At 39.5% G+C, this 14130-nt stretch overlaps 1 protein-coding gene across 1 annotated transcript in view; it reads right to left on the reverse strand.

The window, feature by feature from the left end:
* The window catches only part of LOC134527987 (cell division cycle 5-like protein), a 53741-nt gene that overhangs the window by 26722 nt on the left and 12889 nt on the right, over positions 1 to 14130 (reverse strand). The window contains exons 5-7 of the mRNA XM_063361127.1: positions 12518 to 12730; positions 11858 to 11992; positions 3058 to 3394 (exon numbers count right to left, since the gene is read on the reverse strand). Coding sequence (XP_063217197.1) covers positions 3058 to 3394; positions 11858 to 11992; positions 12518 to 12730 — 685 coding nt within the window. The remainder of the gene's footprint in view (positions 1 to 3057; positions 3395 to 11857; positions 11993 to 12517; positions 12731 to 14130) is intronic.

Consider the following 14130-nt stretch of genomic DNA (forward strand, 5'->3'; position numbering starts at 1 on the left):
AGAACACTTTTGGAGTACACATATACAAGGAAGTGTACTCACTCAATTATATACAGAAATTGTGTAAGATAGCGGATGATACTAATAAGAATATCATCATAACACAAAGAAACAATAATTCAAATAAAAATAGAACTGAAGTCAAGAATAATCTACACCAGGCTCTCTCATTACACAAAATTAGGTATCTGGCCAGCTGCTTACAAACTATTGTTACACATGTAATCACATAAACATTAAAATGCCATGCCTTCGGTAAATTCGTGCAATGAGTAAGCATCAGTTTATTACTTTTTTTGTGTCAGGGAATTTGCATGCTGGTTTTGTATCCTGGAGGATGGTGACCACAAAGGCCGAAGGCATGAGTGCATTTAATTTAGATAGATAATGAAACAGTTAACTTCATTCTTCTTTTTATCTGAGGTGAATGCAACCTGTGGTAAAATTATCTTACTTCATAGTACAGGGGTGCCTTGTAAATAATAAAACAAAGCCTGGAAGACTTCTTTTACTTTAAAATGCAGTACATCAGACCTGACATTTTTCAGCAGGTAAAATTACATTTATAACTGACATGTTGCGATTGTAATTTAGCAAATTTTTGTTTCTGATACCACTATAAAAATTTATAAAACTTTTATCAATAAGGCTTAAAAGAAAAAAAAATAAATTGCAAGCCAGTACACAATATGTTTAGCATTATACTACATCATATTTTAATATTTTCTTTTGGTAGCTTAGCTTACCAAATATTTTAAATTAATACATATACCGTATTTACTCGAATAATCATCGCCATCGCTTAATCATCGCACCTATTGTTAGAGGTAATGAATTTGGTATTTAAGATTCTCCTCATAATCGTCGCACCCTTATTTATTGACGGCGACTGAGGCGCGACGCGCGATGGAACAGCCGTAAACACAAAGGAACAGCCTGCTTTCATGTGGCGTGTGGCGCAATCGGAACAGCCATAAACACAATGGAACAGCCTGCTTTCACGTGGCGTGTGGCGCTTATCATTGGTCCAACCTTGAGCGGCATGTCCTAATTGGCCGTGTGGGAGGAAGGAATGTGTGTGGAAGATAAGATGCTGTGATGCCATTGTTTTATCTCATTTGCATTGGAGTGGAAAGTACCGGTAATTGCAGAGTTTGAGAAAGTTCATTTTGTAAAAATATGGGTAAATACAATTCGTATACTGCCACTTTCAAGTTGTGCGTAATCACATTTGCAGAAGAGCATGGAAATCAGGCCGCGGAAAGAGAATTTTCAGTAAGTGAAACACATGTTCGTGACTGGCGAAAACAAACAGACAACTTGAATAACACGTGACGACAGCAGCGACTAAGATGACGTTGACGTCCCGGCAAATGAATCTGATGCATCAGAATCTAGTTCAGAGAATGAATAGATAAACTTGGTGAGTGTTGAGACTGAATGTGTTTTATAAATATATTTTGTTTATTGATTTTTTCGCAATTATGTGTTTATACTATATTTTTATTTTGCCAAACTTCTTGTAACCAAAAGTTGTTTTGTTTATTTTGCGCGTATTGTAAATAAATATTACGTATAAGTACCATTTACCTAGATATTAACTTCTTTAATTTAGCATTTTCAAGCAATTTACTAAAAAAATTTTACTAAAAAAATTTTTTTTTAAATTTTTTCTCACATATTGGTTGCACCTCACTTTTTTTTCATAAAATTTGGTAAAATTGCTGCGACGATTATGCGAGTAAATACGGTAGCTGCAGGCTTGCGATAACAGCTGGCCAGTAGCGAAGGAGGATTTTCGCGGGCTGAGGAATTTATGGTTTGACTTGCTCCTGGAGCCAAATAAAGCCAAGTAGAGTCCAGCAATGGCCACAAAGGGAAGGGCTGGAGAATAACCGAGACTTGGCCAACCGGTCTGCTAAACCCATGCGGTGGAGACCGAAAGGTGAATCAATGGAGACTGAGTACATGGATACTAGGGCACATACACACACTACAACACAGATAATAGCAGAGTTAAAATGAATAATAACTCCAAAGAAAAAACCATGAGGAAACTCACTAAGAGGGGAATTAAGGTTGAATAGTTTTTGACTTCCACTTACCAATGATGCAGTGCCAGAGTATGTTGAATACAATGTTAATCCCAAATCGGGTGAAGATGTTCCAGAAAAATAAAATAACTTCGCTAAACAAGATAGTTCTTGAAGAAAATAGTTGACTACATGTCAATTAGGAACTTTCGCTGCAATATATCTCACAAAGAAATCCCAATGATGTTGAACTATGGCCGACTGGAGTCTAAGTGCTGAAGGAGGTGGGACAATGTGTAGTTAATCTGACCCAAAAACCTGGCAGAAGGATACCAGGATTTACCACTGGCTGGGGTTACTTTCTTACCATGGATGGTGCCTAGAGGGGGAGAGGAGAGGTAGCCTGAGAAGTGGAGCTTTAGGTGGTGAAATCAGGGGCTACAGGGGGCCTAGGTTTAGTTACCAAGGTCGGAAGATGACCTCTAGAGCTCAAAGGTAGTCATATATCTGGAGCAAGTAGTTAAAAATTTGGCCGACAGATGACAGTGTCTGTGGGGAAAACGCGGACATCTCTGGAGAAAAGGAGGGGGAGAGTAAGTTGCTCCAAGAATACGGACCTATGGGGGGGACAATAAAAAGGATGCCCACGGTGGCAAGAAACACTGTTTGATGAGAAGGTGTGTGTGTGGGGGATGGTGGGTTGTTTAGGAACGCTACGTAGCATGGGAACGAGGCTGTCATGGCAGTTCCCAGTGTGATTACCAGTGTCACATCTTGCGAATGCCAACAGGAACCCGATCGTGCCATGTGCAAAAAGGGATGCGGTACTGGAGACTGAGGCATGACAACATGACAGTGCAACCGGGCACTACTGCTGTGCACCCTAACAATATTAAAAACCAATAAAAATTTCAAAATATGTACTCTATTATAATTATAAACATTACTTCAACAACATCTAAGTGTTATTAATATCAAGGTATAAACTGTAGCCAAAAGTAACTAATTAGCGGCACACGCTCACCCTCGTTGCGCGCGCTCCTGAAGGGCGTGGCCAGCACCGTGTTGGGAGTGTGCACGGCCTCGCGCTGGGGCGCCACGCCTCCGAAGTCCGAGCCGTGCAGCGGTGTGTTGGTGCCCCCCTTGAGGGGCGTGTCCACGTGAGTGAGGGCCATCACGTTCTGGGCCTCCTGCAGGATGCGGTCGGTGGCGGGAGCCGGCGTGCGCGGGGTGCGCGCGGGGCCCGCCGGCGCGAGGGCGTAGTCCCCCAGCAGGGCGTCCGAGGGCTGCCGGCCGCCCTCCGCGGCCACCTCCCGGGCCGCCTCGCTCGCTCGCCCCAGCTTCACCACCCGTTCCAGTTCCTGCCGGAGCAGTCAGTTCATCAACTAGACTGTGTTTCAAAGTTCAAGTGAGCAGAATTTCAGAGTTAGGATGAACAATGTGTAAACAATGAAATGGTGAAATATCATCAAGAATAATTAAATTCTGCTTTAAGTGTTGGTTTTATTGAAATCTCACCTACACAGTGACCTTCCTTGTGTTTCAAAGGTCAAGTATGCAAAATTTAATCAAGATTGAATGAACGATGAGTGAACACATAGAAGACGAACACACACACATACAAACATTCATTTTTAAATATGTATAAGATTATACAAACGTAAACAGTAACAATATCTGTGCATAAAGACAAAATTACCAATGAAAAATGTAATGTCAATAGATTTTGAACAAAACCATAATGTCAATACTAAAACCTTGATTCTGTCTTCAGTTTAATACCCTTAATCCTTTAGATACTTAATTTTGGTAAAAACAAACCTTATTTTTTTATATAATTTAAAATTTAATAAACAATTTTGTTTGTACCAGAAATTTCATAAAATTATTAGCAAAAAAATAATATGGAATTAGGTACAGACTTTTTTTTGAGAAACAGTGAAGAGACTTGAAAAAACCGCAATCCTGATAAACTCGAAAAATAATGATAATTGTGATGTTTTGAAATTAAAACGATCATTTTCTCATTTTTTCTGTCTTTTTCACAAATTTCAAAACATATAAACAAATGTTACCGTGTTTTAATGCATAATTATCTCACAATTTTTACTAAAATCAAGTTGGAAAAGTAGGGGTGCAACGTTTATGCGAGAAAAATTTTTTTTTTGTTAGGTAAAGTTATTCATAAAAACCAAACCCATTCATGGAAAGTACATTTATTTAAAAAGTGAAGTATAAAAGAGCATGCCAAACAATTTCAATTAGTAATAAGTCATGCAACAAAAACCTCTCTTCAACTTTAAATAGAAAACAAAATCTGTGATCTGAATGCGAGCCTAAACGAACGTGTAACTATCGTCGTAGTACACACCATGAAAGAGTGCGGGCCATCAAATGTAGGTAACTCGCCACTCGACAGAGAGCGCGCGTTGCATGCAATTGGCAAGATATCTATATTCGACTACTGTGCACACTCTATACGGGAAGCAACATAACCAAACATGAATGATGCGAACTAGCGCTGGCTACATTTTTATAAGTGGTACAACGCGGCGACGCAAACTAACAGATAAAGGTTGTAACGTTTAAAAAGTCTTTAAAAGAAAATTTACACATTTCCGTTAATTAAATAAGTAATTGGTAATGTCCAAATAAATATTAGATTTTTTTTAAAAAATACATTGTTTTATACGGAAAAAATACCCTCACAAAGCACTCTGAATCTAATAGCGGGATCAAAAACATCATGCGACGATTACATGAGTTGATTTTTTATCCAAATTTTGACGCCCTAAAATATAGGTGCGACGATTATGCGCATGCGACGATTATGCGATAAACGAGGGCACGTTTCCAACTATGCTCATGTTTTGTACCTTTTTCCTCCACACCATGAACCATCACCATATTGTCACATGCCAGGCCGAGGGCTGGAAAAGCTTAGTTGAAAAACTACAAGCTCTGCGACTAAACTACATTACTTATGCCAGTTTTGACAGCTGTTGTTGTTCTTTATGGCTTTTGAAATGCTGGCAGAGGGCTGGACGAGCTTAGTTGAAAAACTACAAACCCTGCAACTAAACTGAGTTACTTATGACTGTTTTGACTGCTGTTTTTATAACTGCCTTTGAAATGTCTCTCAGGTGACAGATGACACCAGATAACACTTTCGAATTTCTAGGAAAAGAGGGAGAATGCACTAATGGAGCTGTTGAATAATCCTTCTCCCTTTCTCTCACCTTTGTTACTACTGCGAAGGTAGAAACCTCCCCCTTCTCATTTGCCTACACATGCCAACCTCGTCTATGACACCCCCACCCCCCGCACTATTTACTACAGTGTATATGTTTGCTTTCCGAACGTCTTTTATGCTGCAGTGAGACCAAACTACTGCTTGCTTGTGTTTTTAACATAGGTCACGTAAATAACACCATTATAAATATTTCCAGTCTTAAAGGTTAATTGCTCCACATAAAAATCGTAAAAAAAATGTGGTCATTGCAAAGCAATGAGCAACGAGTTTAAAAGTGACAGTATTTATGCATCTTATGCTGTTACACTAATGTGTAGATACTGCAACTGCCAAGTTACTTTTGAAAGAAAAGATTCCATTGCAAAAGCACTTAAAGTGACAAATATACCGTATTTACTCGCATATAGGTCGCGGCAATTTTACCAGATCTGATGGGAAAAAAATGAAGTGCAACGTATATGTGAAGAATTTTTTTTTTTAAATTTTGAGGAATTATTTTTTTGCAATATTTGCTTTAAAATGCGAAAAAGAAGTTTATATAGGTATAGGCAAATTTATTTACAATGTACACATACAGCGAAACCCCTTATTTACGTCACCGTTATTTACGTTTTCCCGTTATTTGCACTATATTCTTCGGGTCCCGTTTAGTTCCCATTTAGTCCAATACAATACTTTCACGCAAATTACGACTCAAAAATCGAATCCATCCCGCTATTTACGTCACGTAACAACCATAAACAACCAGAAAATACCGTGGGTACTTTAAGAGTAGATAAGATTAGCTAGTAGGCCTAAAAACATCGTGAAAAACGTAACGTTTATAGTCGACAATGAACATTTTAAATCGCAAAATAAACATACAGTAAACTCCCGGTATATTGCGCCTCGATTGATCGCGGAATCGGGTATATCGCGGGTCAAACCATGTCCCCCAGTCAGAAATGAATAATAATAATGGAATAAATGGTTAACAGCCGATTAGGATAATTTTGCGTTGTAACTAACAAACTAAGCATCGGGCAGAAAAAAGCCTAGGCGTAGAAAATGTCCGCATTAAAATTCTAAACAAGATATCTCCGTACATTATTCCTCTATCTTGTAGGGTTTTCAAATTATGGTCCAATCCAGCCCAGTGATATTTTCTGAAACACTAGTTCTTAATGTCGCTTTATCTCACAAATGAAGCATCGGAACGGGGACCTGATAAAGCCCACCGTCCAGCGACATTATCCAGCGTGACTCGGCTGGGGATTGATGTTGGATAGGCTTGGTTGTCGGCAAGCGCTGGGTAGGGAGAGGCGAGCCGAGTTTATGGAGAGAGGTAGATATCAGAGCGGGCAGAAACATGACGAGGGGGAGTGGGGGAGGGAATGTGTTCACGCAGCACACAGGCAGAGCATGAGTCACTTGACTGAGCAGCGTCGCTGCGTACAAGGCAAAATCAGGTAGTCCGGTGTTTAAAATTCCACTCCAGAATATTAATTGGTACTTTACTGGACATCTGTATATAAATGTTTTGTTACAACTTAAACCTACAGACGTAATATTATTGGGTAATTCATTGTATTATACAAGTTCATCTTTTAACTTTGGTATAATGTTTTAACATTAAATAGTAAAGTAAATCGGCTAGCGTAATTTTAATCTTTGCCCAGGAATTCCCAGTGGTCCAATATTTACGTGAACCATACTGTACCATTTTTGCCGTGAGGTAGTAAACAAGTCCCGGAAATGTTTATGTGTAGCGGTCTCCCGACCTTTAAACAGAGGCTGGGGAATATAACACTTGCCGATCCGAGCCACACACACTCAGCAACTCGACACAGCGTTTGGTGAAATAAGTAAAGACAAAGTTTAACACGGTTTTTAATACGGCGTCACTGATGGCGCTAAAATTAAATTGGCGCAATTTTTGTTTCCCACATGTGACCATTTATAATTTATTGTAAGCATGGATAATAAAGTTTAACCACTTGACACGATAGACGATTCTTTATTTTTTATTGTACGAATGCTAGACTCGTTTTTTTCCTGTATCTGCGGCCTGCTTCTACAAAATACAAGCTATCTGTAAGTAAATCTAGAATTGTTATTTTGTCAATCAAACTCGGTACTTTGCGATTAATATTCGGTTTGAAGTATCACTACGGCCTTTCTTTTTAGAAGACTTGGACCACAGAATCGTGTGTAACCGCACACACTGCACTTACTTTGTTACGGACTCTGACGAAGCAGATACTGTGGCTAACACCACGAGACTGGCAGCAGCAGCTTGTGTGCCGCACGTGTGTATGGCGGCGTGTGGCGCGCTCGTAGGCCGTGCGACGAACTGTGCGCGGCACGCGGAAAAATAAAAACAATTCAACATTTAATATTTATCTTTAAAATTTATTATTTTTATTTTTTCACCCGTGTTTAGTGAAAACTGCGGATGCAAAGTCCGCACAAAGGCGGGCCGTCTATACTGTGCGTGCTTGCCGACCTATTAGAACACAGGCGGTGTTTTATGCCTTTTGACCTTGGCATATCGAAACATCGCGGTTATGCAACAACGCGGGTAAAATTTATGTCCCCCGACAACCGCGTTAAATAGGGAGTGTACTGTATTTTAAAACATGAAAAGTTGCTTTTATTTCTAAACATGTAATAATTTAAGCCTAGGCATGTTAAAGTCCGAGTAATTATAGGAGGAGACAATCTAAAATGCACGAGGGAAAAACGTAAACTCACGAATGTATGAACGTGGCTGATTGTTAAGTTCTGATACTGTATTTATGTCACAACTTAGCCGAAATACTGGTACGAGACGAAACTTCACAAGATAAAATGAGCGGAGTCTTGGTAACTGTTTTATACGTATTTTATAATTTCGGAAGTATTGTACAGTGGACACATTTTTTGAACTAACAATTTATTTCTGGGGATCGTAATTAATTAATTATTGGTATCAAGACATCAAGATGGACGTAAACTTGAAGGTGTCACGGCAGCGAGAAAACTGATGCGTATACCAATAAACTGGACAAAACTGGTACACGGGAGGTGGAGCTTATATTTTTTTCCGCTAAGCTCGCATCTATTGGCTGGCTGCTGATGCAAGGTCACGAGTCTGGGCGGAGCGTTGAGTGAGTTATACTGCGCATGCGCAGCTCAGTGAACAAAGAGAGCCAGCAGGCGCGCCATAACAGCAGCTGATCGAGTACAATGACATTTCTCAGCGCAAGGCGCACGGCGCGGTAATGAATTACCGGTGCGACCTATATGGGGGGAATCTTAAATACCAAATTCAAGACCTCAAATTATGGGTGCGACCTATCTGCGATGGCGACCTATATCGAGTAAATACGGTACGAATGCCAGACAAAATTTTATGCAATCATCCTTATGCACCTGTATTCAAGACTTTCAATAAATTTTTTCAAGTCAAAAGATGTCATTTCACAAAGAAAAACTATTCACGAACTCCATTATTTTGAGAACACTGAAATTTTCAAGGGTTTCGAAGCCCTTAAAGAAAATGTGCAAGAGATTTGCAAGACAGAAAAAACACAGATATGTTGAAAGTGCTCACTTCTCTGACTATAAATTATAGATCAGTTTGCACTAGCAGTCCTGTATGCTGTTTATAGATCTACAAACAATGTGGACAGTGAACAGTTACTTAGTGACTACAACTTGTCATCAAAGATAAAAGGCATAACCTGGAGAGAAATAAAAAAATAAAAGCAATGTTGAAGTTTTCACTATTCTGTCTTTTGAAGACTAAATTAAAAATTTACGTTTTGAGTTTTATGCACGTTTAGTTTTAAAAAGAGTAAAATAAAACAATTAAATATAATTTCTGTAAAATTAGTTACAAGCATTAGCTTACTGTGTAATTATTTTAATAAAATGCCATCTTAGTGTGAACATAAAAAACACCTTGCTTTTTGTTGCGAATTTTGTGAAAAATAACACTGCTTTTAAAAAATCAACCTTCCTTTTTCACGTCTCTACAAATATTAAATGTACATTAAAAATAACACTGAATAAAAAATATGAATAGTGTTAAGAGCTCTAAAAACACTTTACAAAATTTATTGTGGATTAAAAGCTTGCAAACTTTCAAGTTTTTCCTTTTAGACAGATCCAGCTATATTGAACAACTATAAGACAAGAGTAGCTAGCGGAACAAACACGACTCCCTTGTTAACTGGCGTAGACCAAGATATGCATTTTGATTCTTATAGTAAAGTATCTAAGGTTTAGATCAATTACAATATACAGTAGAATCTCGTTATAGCGAGCATGGTAATAGCGAGAACACGGCTATAACGAGGTATTTTTGAGGAATTTACGGCAAGATCGCTTGAAGCGCGCTTTTGTTATTTGTCTGCTTTATCTCCACCCCTCTCGCTCACCACTAGACATCTTGCCGTTGACGCCTGTCACATTCTTCAGCCTTGCAGTCGCCACCTAAGTGCGTGGCTTTAAAAATAGAATCCCGTCCTTTCTTTTATCAAACTTCCGTTAGTTATCTGTGCCGTGTGTTGACAAAGTTTGAGATTGGAACAGAAACAACGTAAGAAAGTATTTTTTTACAAATTAGAAATTTGTATGTTTTTGTTTTTATAATCGCGTATTTTCACGTTTTTTTTGGTTGTTATCTTAAAAGAGATAATATTAAAAAGCTGCTCTAATGAGATTTAATTGTTTCTTGGTTAACAAAAACTATTAATTATCAAATATTGTTAATTGTTTATATTCTATTTATTATTTACGCGACGTCATACTGTACGCGTACGCAATACGACTGGATTCGTTGCTGCAACATAACATAGCATGTTATGCGGTAACAGAAGTAACGAGTAACGTAACGATAGTAACGAGTACTAATTGTTATAGTAACGAATACATATGGGTACACATTTTTTCGTTACTTTTACACCTCTAGTAGGCACTACCGTATTTATTTCCGAATCGCTAGGGCAGTTTTCTTGTAACTTTTGTTTCGGTCAGTTGTTGGGGTATCTGTCTTAAAAAGGGTTGGTGATGGTTTGAATTTAATCCCAAATTTATTTTCTAAAAAAGTTGACAGGTTTCATTAAATGAAAAAAGTATAGTTTTCCAGCGACTATTTCGTTTGAGGCGTACGTGCGTTGCCGCCGCCGCACTCCTGCTTTTTTGTAAGGAATTAAATCGTCGTGCTACACTAGCACCTCCTGTTAACATCCCGAACCAACATGGCCGCCAGCAGACAGCCCGCGTCGACAATAGATAGCAGGACAATGCTGCGTCGGCCGCGGGCTGAGATGCTATACTTACGTGGCGTGGTAGGGTATTCTGGTTAAGGCCCGTCTACAATAGCAATGTCCTAAACTGTGTCCGAAGGACACTCGTCGCTGATTGGTCCACGTGACCCTCTGACGCCATGAGTCAACTGGGCGAAGGTCCGAACCTACCTGGTCCGAAGAAGAAATTCATCAATTTGAACTTTTTGTCCCAACCTGTGTACTTCGGACATAGAAAAAGAACAGAACACTCACGATATTTGAATTTCCGGTTCCCGTTTGAAAACGTGGTGTTTGTTTTTTTTATTGAAGGAAATGGAAGGTGTTGTAAGTCAAGAAGAGCAAGACGACATTTAAATTAGTGCTGTCCGATTGCTGTGATATGAGTTCATTTTTTAGCATTTACATTTGCCACTTTGCCTTACTGAATAAAAATATAAAATTGAACTCCCACAACTTTCAAAAGTTCAATTTCAAACTACAAAGCATCAAAACAATAAACAAAAACATTTGGTTTGGCACATTTACTGCGCTCTGGTAGCAACGTTAGAAATCAATACATTCGGACATCGGACATCGCAATTGTGGACAGGGCAGTTTTCGGTGAGACAATGTGACGTCACTCACATTCGGATAAGGACACGGACCACGCACAGGTTCGGACTATTGTAGACGGGCTCTTATTTTGACGCAATCAGTGATCGCATCCGTACTTATGGGGTATCGTTTTAAAGATAATTCACACATATGCTCACAGAAATTAATATTTCGTTAATATAACCTGTTATTTTCCAATTATACAGGTTTAAACACAATTTTTATGCTATTTTCGGTAAATTTTTATTTTTGGGGGGCCAAAATCTGTCCAATTCGGTTATAGCGAGGACACGGTTATAGCGAGGATCAAACCCGGAACCGTGACACCTCGCTATAACGGGACTCTAGTGTAGTACTTTCTATCAATTCTGTATTTCCTGCAATTATTGAGGTATTGATAGTCCCTTCTACAATTATAAACATTCCCCACCTACCTTACATATGGGTAGCCCACAACAACAAAAAAAAAACTAATTTTACTTTAAAATGACATTTTCGTTTCTACAAAATGAGTTTTTCTCAACTGCTAGCTGTAGTCTTTATGCAACTAAGGTTGTTATTACTTACCAATATAACTGACCAGAGCATCCTCAACTTTAGAGCATACACCCACTACTACCTCCATGATTAGCCTACAGCTAATGTTCAGAGTTAATGCTGGGGAAATAACGGATCACTGAAGACAGTTAAGTAGCACGCACCTCGTCTGTTATCTGCGGGTGAGGCAGCACGAGCTTACTTCTCTTCTTAGCCGGTTCCTGGTTCTGCAGCATCGCCAACGGGACATCGTTCTCTTTCCGTTGCTTCAACTTCTGCTTGTCTTTGCGGCGGTCGCGCTGTCGACAATACCACAATCCTTAGAATGTATTTCAAAACTCATAAGAGTTCATCAAGTCATTAAAAATGGATTAAAACTACCAAGTCAAATTGCTAATCAGGCATAGTCACGGTCTTGACCATGTTAATTAAAGATCTTTCACTGTACCTAATAAATAAAGAAAATATTATGACTGTAGAGACCTCCAACCATGCCAGAAAACACACACACACAAAGACCCACACACAGACACATACAATAAACCAAAAAAAAAAAGTTATCTATACTAATATTATAAAGAGAGTGTGAGAGATTGTTTGTTAGAAGTAAACTCTAAAAGTAATTCTTTCACCGTTACAAAGCTACATTATTCAAGATGGACAAAACTACGTTTCATTTTTAAAAATTCCTGTTTCTTAACGATATTGTAATATTTGTAACAAAAACCTGGAAAAAAAAAAACAACCAAACTGACTAGATCCTTGGTTAGACCCAGCCGAGCCGAGTACTGCAACTGCACAAGAGGACGAAGCAGAGCCGTTACCTCCTCCTTCTCCGTGCGCAGCTCCCCGTCGAGGTGCTGCTGCCGCAGCCGCGCAAAGTCGGGGGCCAGCGGGTCCACCACCTCCTGGCTCGTGTCGTAGAAGCCCGGCGCAGGCCGCTTCTCGAACGGGATCTCCGCGTTGTAGTCCACGCCTCGCTTCTTCTTCTTGCGGGGCGCCAGCTCTATGCCAGCCGCACGCAGCTCCCGCCGTTTCTGCAAGCCCCACGGCACGTCGACATTCACGCCTCCCGCAGAACTTGCCGTCATCAGTCTCTGGAGTGAAACATCTTCCACAGACAGTAGTGTAAGTACAGGCGATGACTCATCAGAGCAAACTGAAAAGTCCAAGGCTCAGGAATGAGGTGTTCTATGGAAAAGAAAGGTAGAGGACTCTTAGCAGGTTTTTTATTGCCACGTCTGTTATAGTTGTGAACCTCCACAATTTAGTTTCACTGTGCAAGTGCACTACTGACTATTTTATAATTCAAGCGGTTTATTTAAGTGTGAAATTTCACTTCTAACAAGAGTAATGGTCAAGTACCTATTTTTTTTGGTTTGATAGGGTTTTATGTCGCACGGTTAAGCACAGAGGCTTAAGGCAACAGGATCCACTAAAGTATACATAGTGAGCACCAAACCACGTAGGTACTGACTCGGTGCTCATATATTGTTGTCACGCCTCTTGTCACACGAGTGCGACATGTTAGTGATCATGGCAACTCACAATGTCACTGAACAGGAACGTCAGCGAGAAAGTCTGCCATGGGCTACACCAGGTAAGCATCCTATGCATTTGCCTGGAGTGATTTAGGAAAAACCATGGAAAACTGAAATCAGGGTGGCTGGAACAGGATTTAAACGGGAAGCCTACAACTCATGTAGTTTGGGTTCCCTGCAAGAATTTCCGAAGATTTCCGAAGTTTTGCGTTATGGTATTAACGCCACTTCAGCAGCTAAATCAGAAGTTTCCAATGAAAACAAGCATGTTGTGACTGACCTAACCTAACCCTTCGACTTTTTTAATTTCAATTTTTGAGACAAATCCGAAGTTGCACGAACGTGGTAGGGAACCGAAACTACGTGAGTTGTAGGCTTCCCGATTTAAACACTGAGTCCTCTGGAATGCAAGGCTAGAGAATTTGCATTACCATACCATGGTACCTTAGAAAGCTTCACAGACAAACCTTTCAGCAGTGAAAATACAATAAACTTCCTGTGTAAAAAGCATTCGATTTCAGATAACCCACACCATGTCTTTTTATCTTATTACTTCCATTTCAGCCCCTTGTGACAGTGAAAGAAATGTTAGTAAAACTTGGAAAATTGCCACCAAATGACAGCTTCCCTCCCTTTCCCATGCTTCAGCTCCATTTGAAAAGAGCTCTGATTTCCCTCCCTCCAACCTTTTTTTGTCCTTATTTGCATTTGGAGACAGGGATGATCATTTTAACTAAAAGTTGACATGTGGAAAAATAATACAGGCCCAATACCGGTACTTTTCATAAAGTCTTAAATTAAAAATAAACTACCATGATTTACCTATAGCTAACTACTACTCATGAACTGCAGGTCTTTGCTACCATTTATGCAGCCCTACATCACGTCTAACTCAA

The sequence above is a fragment of the Bacillus rossius genome, chromosome 1 (assembly GCF_032445375.1).
Source record: "Bacillus rossius redtenbacheri isolate Brsri chromosome 1, Brsri_v3, whole genome shotgun sequence".
In the NCBI taxonomy this organism is placed as follows: domain Eukaryota; kingdom Metazoa; phylum Arthropoda; class Insecta; order Phasmatodea; family Bacillidae; genus Bacillus; species Bacillus rossius.